Source organism: Pinus tabuliformis, chromosome 9 (assembly GCF_031772625.1).
Source record: "Pinus tabuliformis cultivar Carrire ecotype Pingquan chromosome 9, CPIR1, whole genome shotgun sequence".
Classification (NCBI taxonomy): Eukaryota; Viridiplantae; Streptophyta; class Pinopsida; order Pinales; family Pinaceae; genus Pinus; species Pinus tabuliformis.
Window position 1 is genome coordinate 1,330,629,001 of NC_142307.1, and position 19,228 is coordinate 1,330,648,228.

Below are 19,228 nucleotides of genomic sequence, written 5' to 3' on the forward strand. Positions count from 1 at the left end.
TAGAAACTGTGTATATTTGTGCATATGTGATTTGCTGCTTTATATTTCCGATGTGCAAAGTAGTTTATAGTTGAGATTCTTGGTTTGGTAGCATCAGTGATTTTAAGACTCTAACCTAGACCCAAGATCGTGGAAATTCAACAGAAAACATATGGCCAGTCTAGTGTTCACATCGAAGTTGCACAACGAAGTTTGTCATTGCATCTTGTATATCATAAACTGCTGTATTATTTAGATTTGGTTTAATATAACGAAGATTGGGATTTTACATATTGTACAATTTTGTTAGAAACTGTGTATATTTGTGCATATGTGATTTGCTGCTTTATATTTCCGATGTGCAAAGTAGTTTATAGTTGAGATTCTTGGTTTGGTAGCATCAGTGATTTTAAGACTCTAACCTAGACCCAAGATCGTGGAAATTCAACAGAAAACATATGTCCAGTCTAGTGTTCACTAAGAACATCAATGCCCCAATCGGTTGTCGTTACTCAGAAGGATTTGTCAAATTAGGAATTGCAACTTCACCTCATAAGTCCTTGAAATTCATTTCCATTGGTGTGTTCATGGACTTACATTTTGTCATACCAAACCTTTCCAACAACTTGACAACATCTTTTCCTTGAGAAAAGAAAATCTCACTAGGTCTTTGCCATTCCTCTAGGCCCAGGTAGTTGTGTATCAAATGAAGATCTTTCATTTCAAACTTAGAGGTTATTTGCCTCTTATATTGGAGGATAATAGGTTCTCTTCCTGTCAAGAATAAAGGCATACCTTGGACCGTTTTGAAGTAGAGATTTGGATCAACATTGCTTCTGGTAAAACCAAGCTTTTTCAAGAAGCGATCAATGCGGGCATACCAAGCTCTTGGGGCTTGCTTCAATCCATAGAGAGCTTTCTTCAATCTACACACATGGGTTTTCCGGTCATGTACTTCAAAGCCTTGTGGTTTCTCCACAGATACTTCTTCCTTGAGGAAGCGTTGCAGAAAAGCATATGGTTTGAGGTAGGCTGCAGATGATCCAATGAAATAGGCCACAAGTATCACCAAAGAATCCACTATGATAGGCCGCAAGTAAGCCCTAAACCCTAAACCCTAATCTCGGATCTGCTACAGCCAACCTATACCAAGCAGCAACATAAAGAAACCCCAAACAATAACGAAGAACCTATGTCCTACTGCGCGTTATCCTAGGCATATGCGGCCTAGAGAGAGGGCCTTAACTAGCCTTTCGACCCTCACAAAAGGTCCTCCCACACAGCTGTAGCAACAACCCTATTCAGCGGCCTTGTGACAGAGATAACCCACACACAATAGTATAGAAGCATACTCCAACTTACCTTTGATTTGTTGTGGCCTGATCTGACCAAGAAGACATAACCATACTGCCCATAAATCTGCCCTTAAGCACCTTCCTAGTTGCCTTAGAGTTGCAGCCTTCTTCCACAGAGAATCTGCACTAAAACGCTGTGGCTAGGGCTTGGTCTTTACAATAGCTAGGGTCTTGTTGCGGCTAGGGCATGGCCTCTTCTCTTGACTGTGGCTAGGGCACCTCTTCAACTGCGGCTAGATCTCCTTCATGACTGCGGCTAGGGCTTTCTTAGATGACTCTTTCCACTACGTCCTCCTTGAGAGAAGACAAACCCAAACAAGCGGAGAGAGATCATGAGATGATGTGTGCCTCAAATGACTTGAGGTCTCCTCTATTTAAATGCAATGTTGAGGTTGAGTTGGGGGTAATTTGCTTGCTGGCCGACCTTGACAAATTGTCAATAATACAAATAAATTCATAACTCCATAAATACATGTCGGAATTGGATGATCTTTAGATCAATCCTACACTTCTCGAAGAGAGGAATCCATGAAAAATAGCAGCTGCCATAAATAAGGTGACCCACATGGAGTTTGGCCCTACTTGCCAATTTTAACACCCTCTCTCAACTAGGGAGAACTCCATCTGCTAATCGATCTGTTAGTCGGTACTATCTCTGCCATCAATGCACTGCTCTGCTCTGCTATACTATGAATAAGAAGAAGTGGTCGAGAATGTATCATACTATTCTCTACTGACCCAAAGTCAGTCCCGATTAAAGAGAGTGTCTCGTACCACTCTTACTGGCCCGAAGTCAGTTCCAATTGATCTCAAATTAATATCAGTTATCTTAGCATAGGGAGTACGGTAGTACACGATGCGTCCATCGGAAGTACTATGGTCCCTATCCTCATTTAAATGAGAGGTACTTCCCATGAGTCCCAGATTGCATGGGTAGGATGTCTCAGTAGGAGAAGGATGAACCACTCGTCCTGCCTACATGTCGCCATGGGGTATCCCAGGGGAAGGTTGAACCACTCACTCTGTACACAACAAATCACAAGGGGAAGGCTGGACCACTCACCTTATGATTGTGTCCCAGCATGAGAGGGATGAACCACTCTTCCTGCTTACATAACAAACCACTAGAGGAATGTTGAACCACTCATGCTATGGTTGCTCATCGCTCCAAGAAGTACCCGAAGCCCCCTAGAGCTCCCAAAGCTCAATACCCATATTATATAGGACCCTCATGAGAGGGTCTCTCCACAACTCCTAATCGTTCTCGGAAAGTCAAGAATTTGACCTTTCCCGAGGGCTTCGTTACAATATCGATGACTTGATCATCAGTCCCAATGTGATGTTTCCTTATTTCTCCTCGTTGTACCATATCCTGGATAAAGTGGTACTTGGTGTCTATGTGCTTTGAGTGATCATTAAATATGGGATTCTTTGATAATCAGATCCCACCCTGGTTGTTGTACAGGATCACGGTGGTATCCAGCACATGTCCAAACAACTCACTGAAGATCTTCCTCAACCAGATAGCTTCACAGGAGGCCATAATTGCAGCTATGTATTCGGCCTCAGCGGTGCTCAAAGCAACCGACTTCTGCTTCCTGCTCATCTAGGATATCGAAGCAGAACCCAAAGAGAAACAACACCCGAAATTGCTCTTGCGATCCATCACATTGCCTGCCCAATCAACATCAGAATAACCATGCAGCCTCACATCTACAACAGTGTATCTCAGTCCATGAGTGATTGTGCCTTGAAGATATCTCGGACGATTCTTGGCACCAATCCAATGTGTGTGATGAGGCCAACCATATATTGGCTCAACGTGTTAACTGCAAAACATGTATCGGGACAGGAGTTCACCAAGAACATCAGTGCTCCTATGAGTCGACGATACTCAGAAGCATTTCCCAATTTAGGTCCGACAACATTACCGCATAACCTTTTATAGTTAAGTAGTCACGGGCTTGCAGTCTATCATCCCAAAACTTTCCAATATCTTCACAACATATTTTCCTTGAGATAAGGAAATTTCTCCTGGCTTTTGCCAGACCTCCGACCCTAGGAAGTACTGCATCAGACCTAGGTCCTTCATCTCAAATTTGGAATCCAACTCCTTCCTACGTTTGTGAATGAGAGGGTCTGCACTTGTCAGAAAAGGTCATCCATATAAAGTACCAGTATGAGAGGCTTATCATCCACAACCTTAAAGTAAAGGTTTGGATCGGCTTCACTCCTAGTGAATCTCAACTTCATCAGATAGCTATCAATCCTCTCATTCCAAGCTCGGGGTGCTTGCTTCAATCAATAGAGAGCTTTCTTCAACCTGCATACATGAGATTCCTAGTCATGTACCTCAAACCCCTTGGGTTGTTCCACATATACTTCCTCTTTGATCGAACCATGCAAGAAAGCGGTCTTGACATCCATATGATGTAGGTTCCATCCTTGCGAGGCAGCAAGGGCTAAGATCGAGCGTATGGTGGTGTATCGGGCAATAGGTGCAAATATCTCATAAGTTCATTACTCGAAGAGAGGAATCCAAAAAAATTAGCAGCTGCCATAAATAAAGTGACCCACATGGAGTTTGGCCCTAGTTGGCAATTTTAACAATTTTACATAGTAACTAACAGTGGTCAATTAAAGAGGATCATGATAGCTTGTATTACTTTTCTTTTCAAAAGTTGATTGTAGAAATTTAATTGTAAATCTTCAGTTTTCATTAGGAACATAGGAAGAAAGAAAATCCTTAAAACATCCACAATCATTATCTTAATAAACTCAAAAAAGCTTCTAGCAAGTTTACCAACTCCAGTCGATAATTTATATAAGCAATTTAAGAACACTGAATATACTAAACACATGATTTCAAATTTCCCGAGCCTTAGTTTACTTGTGGATGAAATCTGTATTCTGATCTCCAGATTTTAATCATACACTTCTTGACTTTAACCTCCAATACTCTTCGTCTTTTCTGCTCACTGAATGAATTTGTCTGTTCAGATCCTTTTCTCTTTCAATATGTCAGTTCTCCACTGTACTGTTGTCTGTCAGATTTTGGTGCTGCTCTAGTTGCTTTAGCAACTCAAGCCTTTTCAGCCCTGGAGGTATGCATTTCTCTTTTTGCCCAATTTCGAAGAGCTTGCTTAACTTCTCCCAATTTTGATTCGCAAACAAAGGAAGGCTATCCTGACAATGGAACCTATAAGGTCAGTTACCCCTTCCTCCATCAGCCATCTTCGATTGTATCGAAACGGAATAGGGCCCAGGTCTTCTCACTACAATTTTATATACTTGGGTTTTAGATCTTATTTCATGGACTAAATTTGTTTTTGTCTTGCTTTTATAGGAGTGGCCCTTGCACTCGCACTATGTATTGACACAAATGTACCTAGCAGTTCCATTGACCTTGCTGTGGTCCATTTGTGGACTTTAATAAACTTTCCTTATCTTATCTAGTAATAAAATCTACCATACACTTCTTGACTTTAACCTCCAATACTCTTCCTCTTTTCTGCTCACTGAATGAATTTGTCTGCTCAGATCCTCTTCTCTTTCAATATGTCAGTTCTCCACTGTACTGTTACCAATCAGATTTTGGTGCTGCTCTAGTTGCTTTACTAGCTCAAGCCTTTTCAGCCCTGGAGGTATGAATTTATCTTTTGCTCAAGTTTGAAGAGCTTGATTAATATCTCTCAATTTTGATTCCCAAACAAAGGAAGGCAATCCTGACACTGGAACCATCTAAGCTTGTCTTATAATGTCAGTTACCCCTTCTTCGATCAGTCATCTTGGATTGTATCGAAACAGAATAGGGCCCAGGTCTTCTTGCTACAATTTTATACACTTGGGTTTTAGACCTTATTTCTTAGATTAAATTTGTTTTGTCTTGCTTTTATAGGAGTGGCCCTTGCACTCGCACTGTGTATTGACACAAATGTACCTAGCAGTTCCATTGACCTTGCTGTGGCCCTTTTGTGGATGTTAATAAACTTTCCTTATGTTATCTAGTAGAAAAATCTACCATACACTTCTTGACTTTAACCTCCAATACTGTTTCTCTCTTCTGCTCACTGAATGAATTTGTCTGCTCAGATCCTTTTCTGTTTCAATATGTCAGTTCTTCACTGTACTGTTATCAGTCAGATTTTGGTGCTGCTCTAGTTGCTTTACCAGCTCAAGCCTTTTCAGCCCTGGAGGTATGTATTTCTCTTTGTCCCAAGTTCAAAGAGCTTGCTTCACTTCTCTCAATTTTGATTCCCAATCAAAGGAAGGCGACACTGACACTGGAACCATCCAAGCTTGTCTTATATGTTCAGTTACCCCTTCCTCCATCAGCCGTCTTGGATTGTATCGGAAAGGAATAGAGCTGAGGTCTTCTTACTACAATTTTATATACTTGGGTTTTAGACCTTATTTCTCAGGCTAAATTTGGTTTTGTCTTGCTTTTATAGGAGTGACCCTTGCACTTGCACTGTATATTGACACAGATGTACCTGGCAGTTCCATTGACCTTGCTGTGGTCCTTTTGTGGATGTTAATAAAATTCCCTTATCTTATCTAGTAATAAAATCTTTAAACATCTTTTCCTTCTTCTTGAGGGGCAATGCTTGGTTAAATGAACATACATTTTATTCCTGGTAATCATAATCTTCATAAGTGGTGGAGTTCATCTACTATTGTGATCTCTGTAGGTGCGTTTCTGAATTTTGCAATAGCAAAGAAAGGGCCTTCGTTGCTTGAATGTTTCAATCTCAGTTGCCATGTTTTCCTCAACAGGATTGTCTCCCATGATCCTTTATTTGACCCCATATGCGCAATGAAAAGACACTAGTCTTTTGTTCATTTTTCCATCTTATTTCATAAACCTTTATATCTTGTTTTGCTAGAGCCATATTTTCTTTTCACTTTGGAATTCATTGCATAAGTTCTAGTAATCCTATTTTAGGGAAGCTTCCCTTGGAATGGAGGAGAGTCGGCTGAAAGTGTGAAGTGGCTTTGTGAGATGACATTGGCATCCCTCTTAGTTCCTTCAAAGCCTCACTTGAGAAATAGGACTTTATCTCAATAAGTGTGTATTTGAGAGATAACTGTTCTATTGGCAGCAAGTCTGAATTCTAGGAGAGCTTCCTCTATCTGGAGATTAGATGGATACAGGGCTTCATAATGTATGGTTTTTTTGCTTATCCTCTAAGTTATAAGACTTTGCTTTTCTGATCATCTATCAGGGATTCCCTGCTAAATCTAGTTTACTGAAAAAAGGCTTTACAGATGACCAATGTCTAGCATGTGGTAAAGCAAAATCTTTTGAACACATTTTGTGGGAGTGCTGGGTAGATAGATGTTGTTGGCAGCAGGTTCACAGATAGGTGCCTTCTATTTTCTAGGGAAATAGGTTGAATTGTTGGGTGACTCTATGTAGTCGGCCCATTCATTTTTCATCAGTGTTTTGAAAACTGTTTTTAAAAACCGGTTACCGGTCTAACCAGCTGGTTAGCAAGGCCGCCGGTCTAAACCGGCCAAAAAACCCGGTTCAATCGTCCATTTCGCTAAAATTTGCCCTAAACCAGTGCTAACCAGCCGGTTTAAGACGAAACCGGCCGGTTTTGTATCAAACCGGCCGGTTCCATCCTAAACCGGCCGGTTAGAGGCACGCCCACCGTGTAATGCAAAAAGTGTAATGCGGATTGTGTTTTAGGGGTTTTGGGGGGAAACTAAGGGTGTTTTCCCTCCAAAAACACCCTCTCCAAGCCTTTAAGAGGCCCGTCTCACTCTCATTTGTCTCACACAACTGTTTTGGAGTGTTTGTGAGTGTTTGTGAGCTTGGAGAGTGTTGAGTTTTTGGCATTTGTTGAAGTAGTCATCTTGGAGTTGGAGTTGGAGCTATTTTGGAGATAGTGTGTAGGTGTCAGTGGAGTTGCCATCTTCAAGAAGAGGCTAAGGAAGCTAGTTTTCATTTCCAGGTAAGGATTTGCACTTGAAAATTCCTTATTTGACTGTTGTCCATGAATTAATTTTTTTTTTTATGTGTTATAAACTTCTCACTTCTATGATATACCATCCAGGGAGTCATCATGCCTCCAAAAGCTAGAGATACTGCATGGACTCATTGTGATATGATTGATGGCAAAATGATCTGCAAATATTGCCAAAAATCCATTCAAGGAGGGCGTATTAACAGGTTCAAGCAACACTTGGCTGGGATAGGAGGCCATGTAAAGCCATGTGGAGCACCAAATGAAATAATAGGGCATATTAGGGCAGAATACCTTCAGAAGTTTGAGACTCAAGTCACTGAACCAATAGAGAAGTTTGTGACTGCAAAGTTTGGGAGTCGAGACTCAACCAACTGAGTTTGATCATGATGACTGAGACTCATGAGAAGTTTCAACTTCAAGTGATAATGTTGATCACTATTATAGTATTACTATTATCATATATGTAGAGTCTAGACTGAAGTCTTGTAGTAGGCCACTGGCCCCATAGTTTGTAGGCTTTGTTTTTGCACTCTAGAGGCCATTTAGAGCCTCATTGCTTATGTATTTTGTCGATGATATGTATTGCACTCGGTGCCATTTTGATATATTCACCTTTACATGGTATATAAATGAGCAATCTTTGCATATTTTGTCTCTATTGGCTTGGAATCATGGTTTTAAATCTTAAAAATAGTTTTTTTCATTAAAAAATAATTATTTAATGTATTTTTCTAAAACCGGTTCGTTTAGACCAAACCAGTCCCAGTTAGACCGGTTCCGGTCGGTAAACCGGTTCATTAGGTGGACTGGTCCGGTCACCGGTTCCGGTTTTAAAAACATTGTTTTTCATAGGTCTTTGAAGTTGCCTTAGATTTTCTGCTATGTGCTCTTTCTCGAAACTAAGATGTAAGTGTATCTTTGATAACGATGTCAACCCTGTTCCTTCCTTGCTTAGGATTCGATGGGAAGAGGTATGTCATTAGCTCCTGGGTAAGAATTTTCTCTTGGCTACTAGAGATACCAAAAGTGCTAATGTCTTTCCATAGTGAGTTCTTGTCTCAGTTTTAGTAACTCTAAGGAATATGTCTTGATTGCACTTTTTTGTTTTTTGTACATATATTCTGGTTAATTTAAAACCCTTTTTGTCAAGAAAATTGTGTATTATTCCAATTCCTTAACAGACTTGTGTTGTCTCTTTGTCAAGCTTAAGGATCGATATTTTCTGTCAAAGATTGAGGTTAGAGGGATGGTGGTGTTGGTGTGTGCAGATAAATCATTCTTAGCAAGGGATGCACATTAGTTTATAATTGTTGATAGATATCTGGACTCTGCTAAAAGGCTACTGTAGGTAGATTGTTGTGTATATATATCCATACAGTCATTCTAAGATTCTTTTGAAGTGATTGGAATATTATTATTTGTCCTGGATCTCATTAGGTGAGTGATATAGTCTGGGACAAGCTAGTTGGAGGCATGCCATCTCAAAAAGAATAGACATTTGATTGCTTTCGCAGTTATTATGTTCAGTTTTGGTACCAACTCTAACAACAACTGTCTGCCTATTCAATTTCCTTATATGTTTCAAGGTATTACTGGAGTGAAGCCTGATTTTCAAGTTCTCTACAGAATGAGTAATTCGTGCTGTATGCAGTTCATCATAAGTGGATATATATTTGTTTAAATGATTCGTATGCTTAAGGCATTATTTTTGTTCATGGCGCTTGCAAGCATTTTGGGCCAAGGTTGACTGCGATGTTCATGAGCTTGTATTATCTAATCACATGTCAAATTTTAGTATATTTTTTTGATGATGTGATTTTTTCTACAGGTGGGTTCCATAGAAGGAAGAGTTGGAGTGCATCATGTAGAAGAGGCACAACAGAGTAAGAACTTCACTTTCAAGTGTCACAGGGATTCTAATGACATATATGCAGTTAATTCATTGAACTTCCATCCGGTAAGATTCAAATTGCTTGTTGATTTTTAAGTTTTAACAATTTTTTTCTCTTCTCCTCTGATAAGACACCTACTGTCAGTTTATTTGTATTAGTTTTTCTGTGACTGAAATTCTTAGAGTTGATTATCTAACATTGTAAACTGAATTTGGTTGCTTTGATAGATTATTGTTTTTTTGTTTTTGTTTTTTACACGAGTCCCCACCTTCAGCCTGTGGGTAAGGGTGAGATATTTATAGTGATTATAAAATATATAAAAGAATGTTAAATAAAATAATATTAATAATATAATGAAAGACAGAACATAACTAAGGGATATGAGTGTTCATCCGATGTTTATTATTTATCCTTCTCATGTTCTGTTCCTGAATTAATGAACTTGTTCAATGCGTTGGTATCAGAGTTTGGGTCCCATCCTTTGGCCATGTTGAAGAATCTGGGGCGAATGTAGTATTAATGTGACTTATATTCATTACATATATTCTCAAGAAAAGCTCTTTACATATGTCTTTGACTCTTTGACTTTCCTAGACCTATGGAATGAGCAAGAAACTCATTCTTATAATTTACAAAAATAATATTTCTTATATTCATTACATATATTCTCAAGAAAAGCTCTTTACATATGTCTTTGACTCTTTGACTTTCCTAGACCTATGGAATGAGCAAGAAACTCATTCTTATAATTTACAAAAATAATATTTCTTTTTCTTGATAAGTACAACGATCAAAATTACATTTGTAAATACCGAACCTAGTTACACTTTCTTCAACAGGCCACACCCTTTACCAAACCCCATCTGACTTGGCTTTTGGCCACCCACACTTTTTAGAGTTTCTCCAATTATCAGACGCTTGACCACAATTAGGCATTTGGCCATTTGAAGTTGAGAAACTTTGTTGAAGAAAGCTTTTCGGCTGCAAATTGAAGTTTTCATTGCCAAAACACAAAATACACAGTACAAGAGTATCGTGTATTATGGTGGAAATAAATCAATGGACATCCTTAGATTTGCCATCCTGTAATATAATAAATCTACAGTAGAACTATGAAGGATATTACAGGTCTAAACACCACTCCCTACATTCAGCGCTGCCACAGTAAGGAATTATAATTACCACTGTCAATTGTATAGGAGCTGTAATTGGGGAACTAGCTTTTGATTGAGTCGAAGTTCTGAAAAAGTCAAACCTGTCATGTTCTTGAAGAATCATTGCCACTTTGACATAATTGTAAGGAATATTTGGTCACAGCATGGAAGAATTAACACTATTAACCATCCAGACTCTCATAAAACTGTCCAAATAAATTATAACTAGAGAAGACCAGACACACATCGAAGAGTAAGATCCACTTATTAACACCAGTTGTTAATTAATAATCGAAGGTGATGTGGGTTAAGTCACATTGTCTTGTGATTGAATTATTAGAACTGCAGGCGTCATACTATATAGGAACTTGGAAGCAAATCGCTGAAGGACAGAATAGTGATTTTGCCTTTTGCGTTAACTGTAAGTCTTTGTGCCTATTACCGACCAAAGGTGGGTTACCCCATAGGAGAATTTTTCTCCTAGATATCTCTTCAGCCGACAGCCACCAGTCTTTGAAAGGCACTGATGTAGCCAATATATTGTGCCATTTGATCTCTGCTCCTTGCATTAGTCATATGACCCCTTGCCCATTTGTCGAGAGCATATGTTAGAAGGTGGACAATCCAACCCAAAGGTATGTTTTTCATTGTGTAATCGGCTGCTTATGCTTGTTTTTCTGGGGCATCTTGGGCATGGATTATTGGGTGACTTGGCAGAATGAAGGGCTTTGACCGTGGTTTTGTTCCCTCACCTTAAATGGAGGGGGGTGGGGCGGGGTGGGTTAACCCTCAATCCTAGTCCAGTGGGATCTCGCTTATTGACCTATGGTTTTAGGAAGTGCACCACTTGCGAAACCCCAATTTTGGTAGCGTGGTACCATTCCACAATTTTCACTCCCCTCTGCACATTACAAGCCCTATTTCATCATTTTTCTTCTCTGGGTCCAGAAGACATAGGTACTCCCCCTTCCCTTGCCCACATATCTAGGTTGGGGTTGGAAATGTTGCCCCAGAGGTTGATGCAACTAAAAGAACGTTAAAGGCATATCATGGCTACAAGCAACAAACGAAAGAAAAGAATATTATAAAATGCAAAAGATGGCCGAGACATTAATTAGCACATGGGCAAAAGCCAAAACATGAGCTCTACCCCTTATCATGGGCATCACCCTGGTTCCTAGGGCCCCATGAGTCCCCCACATCATCAAAGAACCCATGCACGTCTTAACCCTTGGTGGGTGATGAATTGCCCCACCTTAATTGGGTAATAACTGCTTTACATCATACATAACATGCTCTCATTTTTTGGAGCCTTGAGCAGTAATACAAAGAAAAATCAAGAAAAGGCAAAGACAAATAAAGAGGGGTGGAAAAACAAAGGTCGGGCTAACTCATGTATCCATAATTGCACCGTTCTACATCCATATACCTAATATGTGGACATCCTTCTTTATTGCTATCTGTTAAATTTTGCAACCAGGGAGAAATTCCCTAATCGTTTGGATTGAATAAAGAAATATTAATTAAATTCTTTTTGGGACCAAAATAAAATATTTATGTCGGCTTTAATTATTGGAGGGAAATTGCTTAGATCGAAATTAAATTCCTACTAAGTCAATGTGTAATGGTTAAGTCGACTCTCCCAAGAGTCACAACTTTTCACTCATGGAAACAAGTATAAATACCCCATAGGGGTGATCACCAAAACACACATTTCGGAGGACATAATCTTTCTGAGATTTTCGGATGGACTCCTAAGGTCTCTCATATCTACAAGACTCTCGCTCTTGTCATAAAATCATTGTAATGGTTTAGTGCTCTCGCATTCTTATTTGCTACAAGTCTTTGCACTATCCGCAAGGCTCTCACATTCGTTGCAAGGTCTCGATTGATTCCAATTCATATGGCATGTCTCCTCTGCGATTTATGGCTTCTATACACAGTTCGTGTGGCATGTCTCCTTTGTGATTTATGGCTTCAGTAGACAATTCGTATGGCATGTCTCCTCTGCGATTTAAGGCTTCTATACACAGTTCGTGTGGCATGTCTCCTCTGTGATTTATGGCTTCAATGCACAGTTCAAATGATATGTCTCCTCTGTGATTTTTACAGCTTCTATACACAGTTCGTGTGGTATGTCTCCTCTACGATTCGTAATGCTTCGATACACAGTTTGTATGACACGTTTCTCTATGGCACTAACACACAAAGTGTAAGGCTTCAATTTATGATTTGGTTGGCATCACAGTATAAATGACATCGAACCCTGTCTTGAACATATTACTCTATGGACTGTCTTGTTGCATTTTCTCAATATCATGATTCATATTCTTTCTAAGATATATGTTGAGATCTTGTTACTAGTAACCCTAAAGTGAAACCCTAAGGGGGTTTGTAACCTTGATTAAAATATACAAATGACAAAGATCTTCTTGACAATCTCTATAGTGCATATGACGAAGACCTTCTTGATAGTCTCTTGTATGACACATATGATATGATGGTAGCTCCGAAGGACATATGCATAGTGACCCCGAGGAACCTTATATCAGTAATCTTCGTGATGGCAACTGACAATATTCTTGACATATTATAATGATCATCAAGAAAGTGAGAAAGCAGTCTATGTCACTGTCATCATGACAATGACATATACAGTCATTCCAATGCTTGTAGCAGTGCCCTTAATGCAATGATCCTTATGTACTTCAGTGACTTGGCACACCTATGGCTTTGAGGACTACTATGATACATGATGACGATAGCAATGCTCTTATGTGACTGTGTCCATTATGACAGAGACCTCATTGCAACAGGGATCTCGATGTATGAATTCGATAGAGGCAGGGATGCGTGACAACTAATATGACTGGTTGGCCCTAGGAGGCCTAATATGTTTAATTGTACTTTGTATCTCAGCTAAACAATTGATGAACATATAATAGAAAAGAAGAATTGAATTTCGGGTTTCCCCCCTCTGGGGTTTTACCCTAATCCCCGACCAAATCCTGGGGTCTCTATTGTTCTGTTCTACCTTTATGTTATGCTGCATTGTTTATGTTATTGTTGTTTTTACATAATTGCTAATGATGGATGAATGTGATATGATAATGATGAAAGAGTTTAAAAATGCAATTATCTAAAGCAAGGAAGAACACATCCCTAAGAAAATTAACACTATTCTTGTACCTGTGGCATTTGGCCTTGAGACTAAAACGAACAAAGTTTGTACTTCCCGTTAAATACTCGAGAAGACTTGGAATATGAAAATATCCATTGAGGATACAAATATTATTATATATAAATTGTATGAAGAATGATGATACAATGAGAATGAGGGTCTTGTATATATAGCCAGGTAAGTACCCTTTCACGAACAAGCATGTATGTAGAGACGCGTGTCTTTGTTTAACTAATTATTATTTAATTACTTATTATTATGATTATTATTTATTATCTATTTGTATTATTTTTACATAAATTATGTTCATAACCTTCCCATTCAAAAAACTTTGTCCTCAGAGCTTGTTGATGAAAGGGCTTCATCTCTTTTTCTACTACTGATGTCTTCTCATCTCAGGACAGTGATGTTTGTTGATACAAGTTGATATGATCCTTGGAGTGATATATAAAATTGTCACATGGAGGAAGGATCTGACCATCTTAAATTAATCTTTTGTGAAATCTCTTGATTACTGGAAACTTGTGATGAATTGTTATCAATGGACCAAGTTGTGCGCACTTAAGTATTCTTCGGAACATAAGTTTGTTGTTTATGTTCTGAGTGATACAGATTCGTAGATTGATTGAAATGTTTGTTGTTGTGATTTAGATGTAGATAAAGAGTTCTTTTGGTTTCCCTTATCATGTGTGTAGCAAGATTCTGATTTACTTTAGGTTTTGATGTCGTCGAGTTGGTTACAAAATCTTCACTTGAACTTTCGTTCATTTGAATTGCAACATCTGAATATGTTTTAACTTCTATTGGTTTCTCATCTTCTTGAGTTGTGATATTGACTGAATCGGTGTTCGTTCCTTTTTCTTCCACTTGGACTGAAAACTTCGACACTTCTTTCATGATAAGTTCTTGTAATTTGTTTTTCAATGATTTCTTATCATCCTTAAGTTTCTTAATTTGAGTGAGTAGACTTTGTTTATGGCTTTTGAGATGTAAAATTTCATCATTTCCTGAGTCAACTTTATGTTGGTATTCAAGTTTCTCATCCTTTAAACAATTGATTTGTTCTAATAACCTTTGGTTAAGGTTTTTTAAGCATAAACTTTCCTCTTTTTTTCCTGATAGACTCTCATTGAGTTTCTTTTCAGAATTTTCTTTTGCTTCTTTTAACTGGTCTTTCTTAGCTTTACATTTTCTCACTTGCTTTTAGTAGTTTTTGATTATGCTCCTTCAAACACGAATTTTCTTTATTTTTGTTGGATACAACTTCTTCAAGTTCTTTCTGCCTCCTTGATACTGTTTCTGGATTCTCTTGAAACATTAGTTTCAAAATATCCTTAAGATCTTTTGATGAAGGCATTATCAATTCTTATTTCGTTGTCATGTCTTGGAACATGACCATCTTCCTCTTGTAAGGGAACATCAAGATTTTTTTTTGTGTGTTTAAAATGAACGTACCTAATTCTTTGAACCAAGGTCGATCGAGAATTATGTCAATCTCTTCTTCAAGCATAATTACGACACTAAATTGAGATATGTACTCATAATGATCAATTGTCACTTGTAAATCATTAATTTCATATTCTTTTTTGCCAAAATTATCTATTCTTTCTCCTATGTTTGACTATGGAATTAATAACTGATTTATGAGATTAACATTGATCTAATTTTTCTCGCGACTTGTGCTAATAGTGATATTAAATTTTTTCCCTTGGATAGTCCCTCTTAATGTAATTAACTTGTGATGTACGATTAGAACACCCTTATAGGAAAACTGTCCTTCATCATTTTCGAATTAGGGTCCATTCGCTTTTTTCTTTAAAAATGGACTTCTCTTTTAAAATAAGTGCTCTTTTATTTGATAAGCTTGAACACCTTTATAAATTCCTTTAACTTTTATTTTCCTCAATTATATATTTTTTTCCCACTTTTAAAAAAGTTAGTATAGCTCCACTATTTAAATAAACTACGCCTTATATTTATTATAATGCTTTGAAAAAGTACTCTTCCTTTGTTATAACTTGTTATCCTTATGTCTCTTTATAGTTCTAGATTTAACCATTTATAAACTTTAATATATAGATCTTTCAAGTAACCTTTTATAATAATATCCGCTTTGTATTTATATATATTTTCAATAATTTTATGACTTGAACTTTTCTTTAAAATACCGCTATATAATATAATACTTCTCTTTATTTTTTTATAATTTTTTTTTTCTTTTAAATACCCCTATATAATATAATACTTCTCCTTATTTATTTATAATTTTTTTTCTTTTTCTTTTTGAAAAGTTACAACCCTAGTGAAATATGGCTATTCACCTCTTTGGGGTATAATATAAAATTAATGTCCACTTATGTGCTTTTGACTCAATTAATTTTCTCCACGTAAAAAGTTAAACTTACCATTCACATAAAAAGATTTTGTATTCCTTTTGTTTTTCTTTTACCTTGAAAACACTGTGGGCAATTACCATGGGTTGCTAAAACCATGAGCTTGTAAACCTCGTAATGAGGAATCAAGATAATATTATCTACTCTTCCTTCTCTTACATATAGTTTTAAAGATATTTGGAAAGATTCTCTTTTGACTTTATCATGCACTTTTTATCAATAATGTAGAACCTTTTTATATATATGAATGTTCTCATTCAAAATTTACATCAAGACTATATATATCTTTTTTTTTAATAATATATTTTTATATGATTTTTTTCTTTATTTTTTTAAAATCTTTATATGTACTTTTTTTCTTTGACTATCTTTTTTATTTATTTTTGTTTAATGGCCAAAGCTCTCAATGACGAAACTGGTGAAATAGAGAAACTCCAACTTCGTGAAGTGAAACACTTCAATTGTGACGAAAACAAGGTTGACGAAGGATTAATGGCCAAAGGCCGGATTACATTGGTTCTCTTTAGTGGTGAGCGTCTAGAGGATCAAACGACTCTGATACCAATGAAACGAACAAAGTTTTTACTTCCCGTTAAATACTCCAGAGGACTTGGAATATCAAAATATCCATTGAGGATACAAATATTATTATATATAAATTGTATGAAGAATGATGATACAATGAGAATGAGGGTCCTATATATATAGCCAAGTAAGTACGCTTTCACGAACAGGCATGTTTGTAGAGACATGTCTCTTTGTGTAACTAATTATTATTTAATTACATATTTCGAGCTTCCCCAGAGATGTTTTATCTCATCTTGAACATCCTAAGACTCATTATGCCCAAAGGACAAGGCACTAGTCCAAGTCCTTGGTGGTCAAACTTCCTTCCTCTCCATAATTTCTCCTTCTAAACTTCGGTCCCCTAAAAGTAGGATTGCTTGGCTAGGGCATATAGCGAATTGCATTAGAGAGTGATTTGGTGAACTCCTGTAGCATAGACACCAAACCTAGGATCTTATCTCCTAGTTCTCAGTTTGGTGAGCATCCCATAGGTTTTCATCCATAAAATCTCTTGCCCTATGTGTGCCCTAAGAGGGAAACTCTATTTTGTAGTTCCTCAACTTGGGGACTTCTTTGAGGGCTGTACAAGCTTAGTACTTAGTGAAGTAAATCACGAGAAGCCCTTTCTGTTCCTTCCTTGATCTTGGAAGTGCCTCTATCTACGAATATCTATAAAACCCTAAGTCTTGTGCACAGTGTTGCACGAAGCGCCCCCCCCGGATCGAAGCTCCGAAGCGCGCCCCGTACGGAAGCGCCGTACGAAGCGCGCTTCGTGAAATTTTTAGCGCTTCCTGGAATTTCCGAAGCGCCGGCTCCGAAGCGCGCTTCGTACGGCGCTTCGGGCCGCCGAAGCGTGGCGCTTCGGAGCAGGGAGCGTGCGCTTCACGCACGCTTCCGTACGCTTCGGCGGTGTTAAACTCACATGGACAGCAAGGCACATATGAAAGATAAATCAGTGAGTACAATTTTTATTAACAATAGATATACATTTATAGTACACATATGTGACTCTTGGGATTCAGATCCCAAGGTCTCTTGGACTACTTTGTCCATTCGAATTCCACACTAACCCTTTAGGATTAGGTGTCCAACATTCCCCCCTTAATCCGAAGGGTTATGTATGAGTCCAAGAAGAGAGCTGTAATACAACATGTGCAAAAAATGTATGGCAGCACTAGGCTGAATGTGCTCTATGAAATGTTGGTAAAAAAGGGCGGTGGTTTAAGGATGACCACCAACACTGGAACGCTTAGTGCAGTTCCCGGAACTCTTCCAAAACTGGCAAGAAACTGAAGTTTTCTGCTAGAGGAAGTGTTCTCAATCTGTGATGGTTTAAGGGTGACCAACAACTTTGGAATGCTTAATGCAATTCCTGGAACTCTTCCAAATCTGGCAAGAAGCTGGTGTCTTCTGCTAGAGGAAGTGTTCTCAATCTGTGATGGTTTAAGGATGACCAACAACTCTGGAATTCTTCCAAAACTGGCAAGAAGCTGGAGTCTTCTGCTAGAGGAAGTGTTCTCAATCTGTGTTCACGGGCATCTTTGTCTCTGGCTACAACTCTGAAACTGTTGTGGCAGGTTGTGGCTCAGGCTCGCTTGATGTGACTTTGAAGCTTGTAGATGACCATCATTTCCCTCCCTGTCAGGTACAAGGTGAGAAGATGGAGAAAACTCAACTGCAAGACTGTTCAATATTCTGGAACAAGTTCTGACATGTGTTTGGAATATCTTCTTGGCTGTTGATGCCCATTGCCAAGAAGCGATCCATCCAAGATGAATCTTCGTTCTTGCAGGATGTTTGTTTCTGAAGCATCTGTGTGAAGAATGGCTGGTTTTATGACAGTGCTTACATGGATGAAGATCAAAACAGTGATCTTTCAAATGGCCAACTCGGTCACAGTGTTGGCATTTCACAATCTGTTGTTTTTGTTGTTGTTGTTGTTGCTGTAGAAGAGGGGCAGAGTCTGGAACAGCTGAAGCTGAACTGTCATGAGGAGCAGCTGAACTGTTATGAATGAATCCAGCACTCTGAAACTGAATGGGATTGGTGTAGTCTGGAATATGAAAGGACAAGTCCTTGTCATATCCAAGACCAGTTTTGTGCTTGTTGTGGACAAGCTGTTCCCAAGGTCTGATGATGGGCTTGGGAAGTGCAGACTGAGTTTCTGCATCTGCATATACAACTGTTGCTTTATTTGAATGAACTGTACCATTATTAACATGCTGCTGATGGGTGGTTGTCTCAATGTTCTGAACAAAAACAGGTTCAGAATGATGTTTATGTAGCTCTTCTTGTTGTAGCTGTGATTCAAGCTGCAAAAAATCAATCTTTTCCTGTGCATTATATAAGCATGTCTGAATTTCTGAGAGAGATCCTTTGCTGATTTGTAATGTGTCATCAACAGTAGATTGTATAAGAGTTTTCATGAACTCTAATACTTCACTAATTCTGGCCATCTGTCTTAATGCAGAAAAATAATATCTACTCACAGTACACAGCAATATCCTTTATAAATGTCAGCAAATGATCAGTGTGCAGTATAAAATATTACAATCAGCTCACCAAAATCTTTATGCAGCAGTGGAATCAAGGAATCAATGCACTATAATGAAATCTAAATACAAAGCCACACTGGGGCAGTAACAACTGCAAACTTGTTTGGATTCTTCAAATACTCCTTCACTCTTCAACGTATATCAACACTTTAGTATCAGCTAATGAGAAGAATATAC

At 38.2% G+C, this 19,228-nt stretch overlaps 1 protein-coding gene across 1 annotated transcript in view; it reads left to right on the forward strand.

Annotated features, from left to right (window-relative positions):
* The window catches only part of LOC149153428 (protein RAE1-like), a 302,126-nt gene that overhangs the window by 172,302 nt on the left and 110,596 nt on the right, over positions 1-19,228 (forward strand). Inside the window, exon 7 of the mRNA XM_089440171.1 lies at positions 9,138-9,266. Coding sequence (XP_089296297.1) covers positions 9,138-9,266 — 129 coding nt within the window. The remainder of the gene's footprint in view (positions 1-9,137; positions 9,267-19,228) is intronic.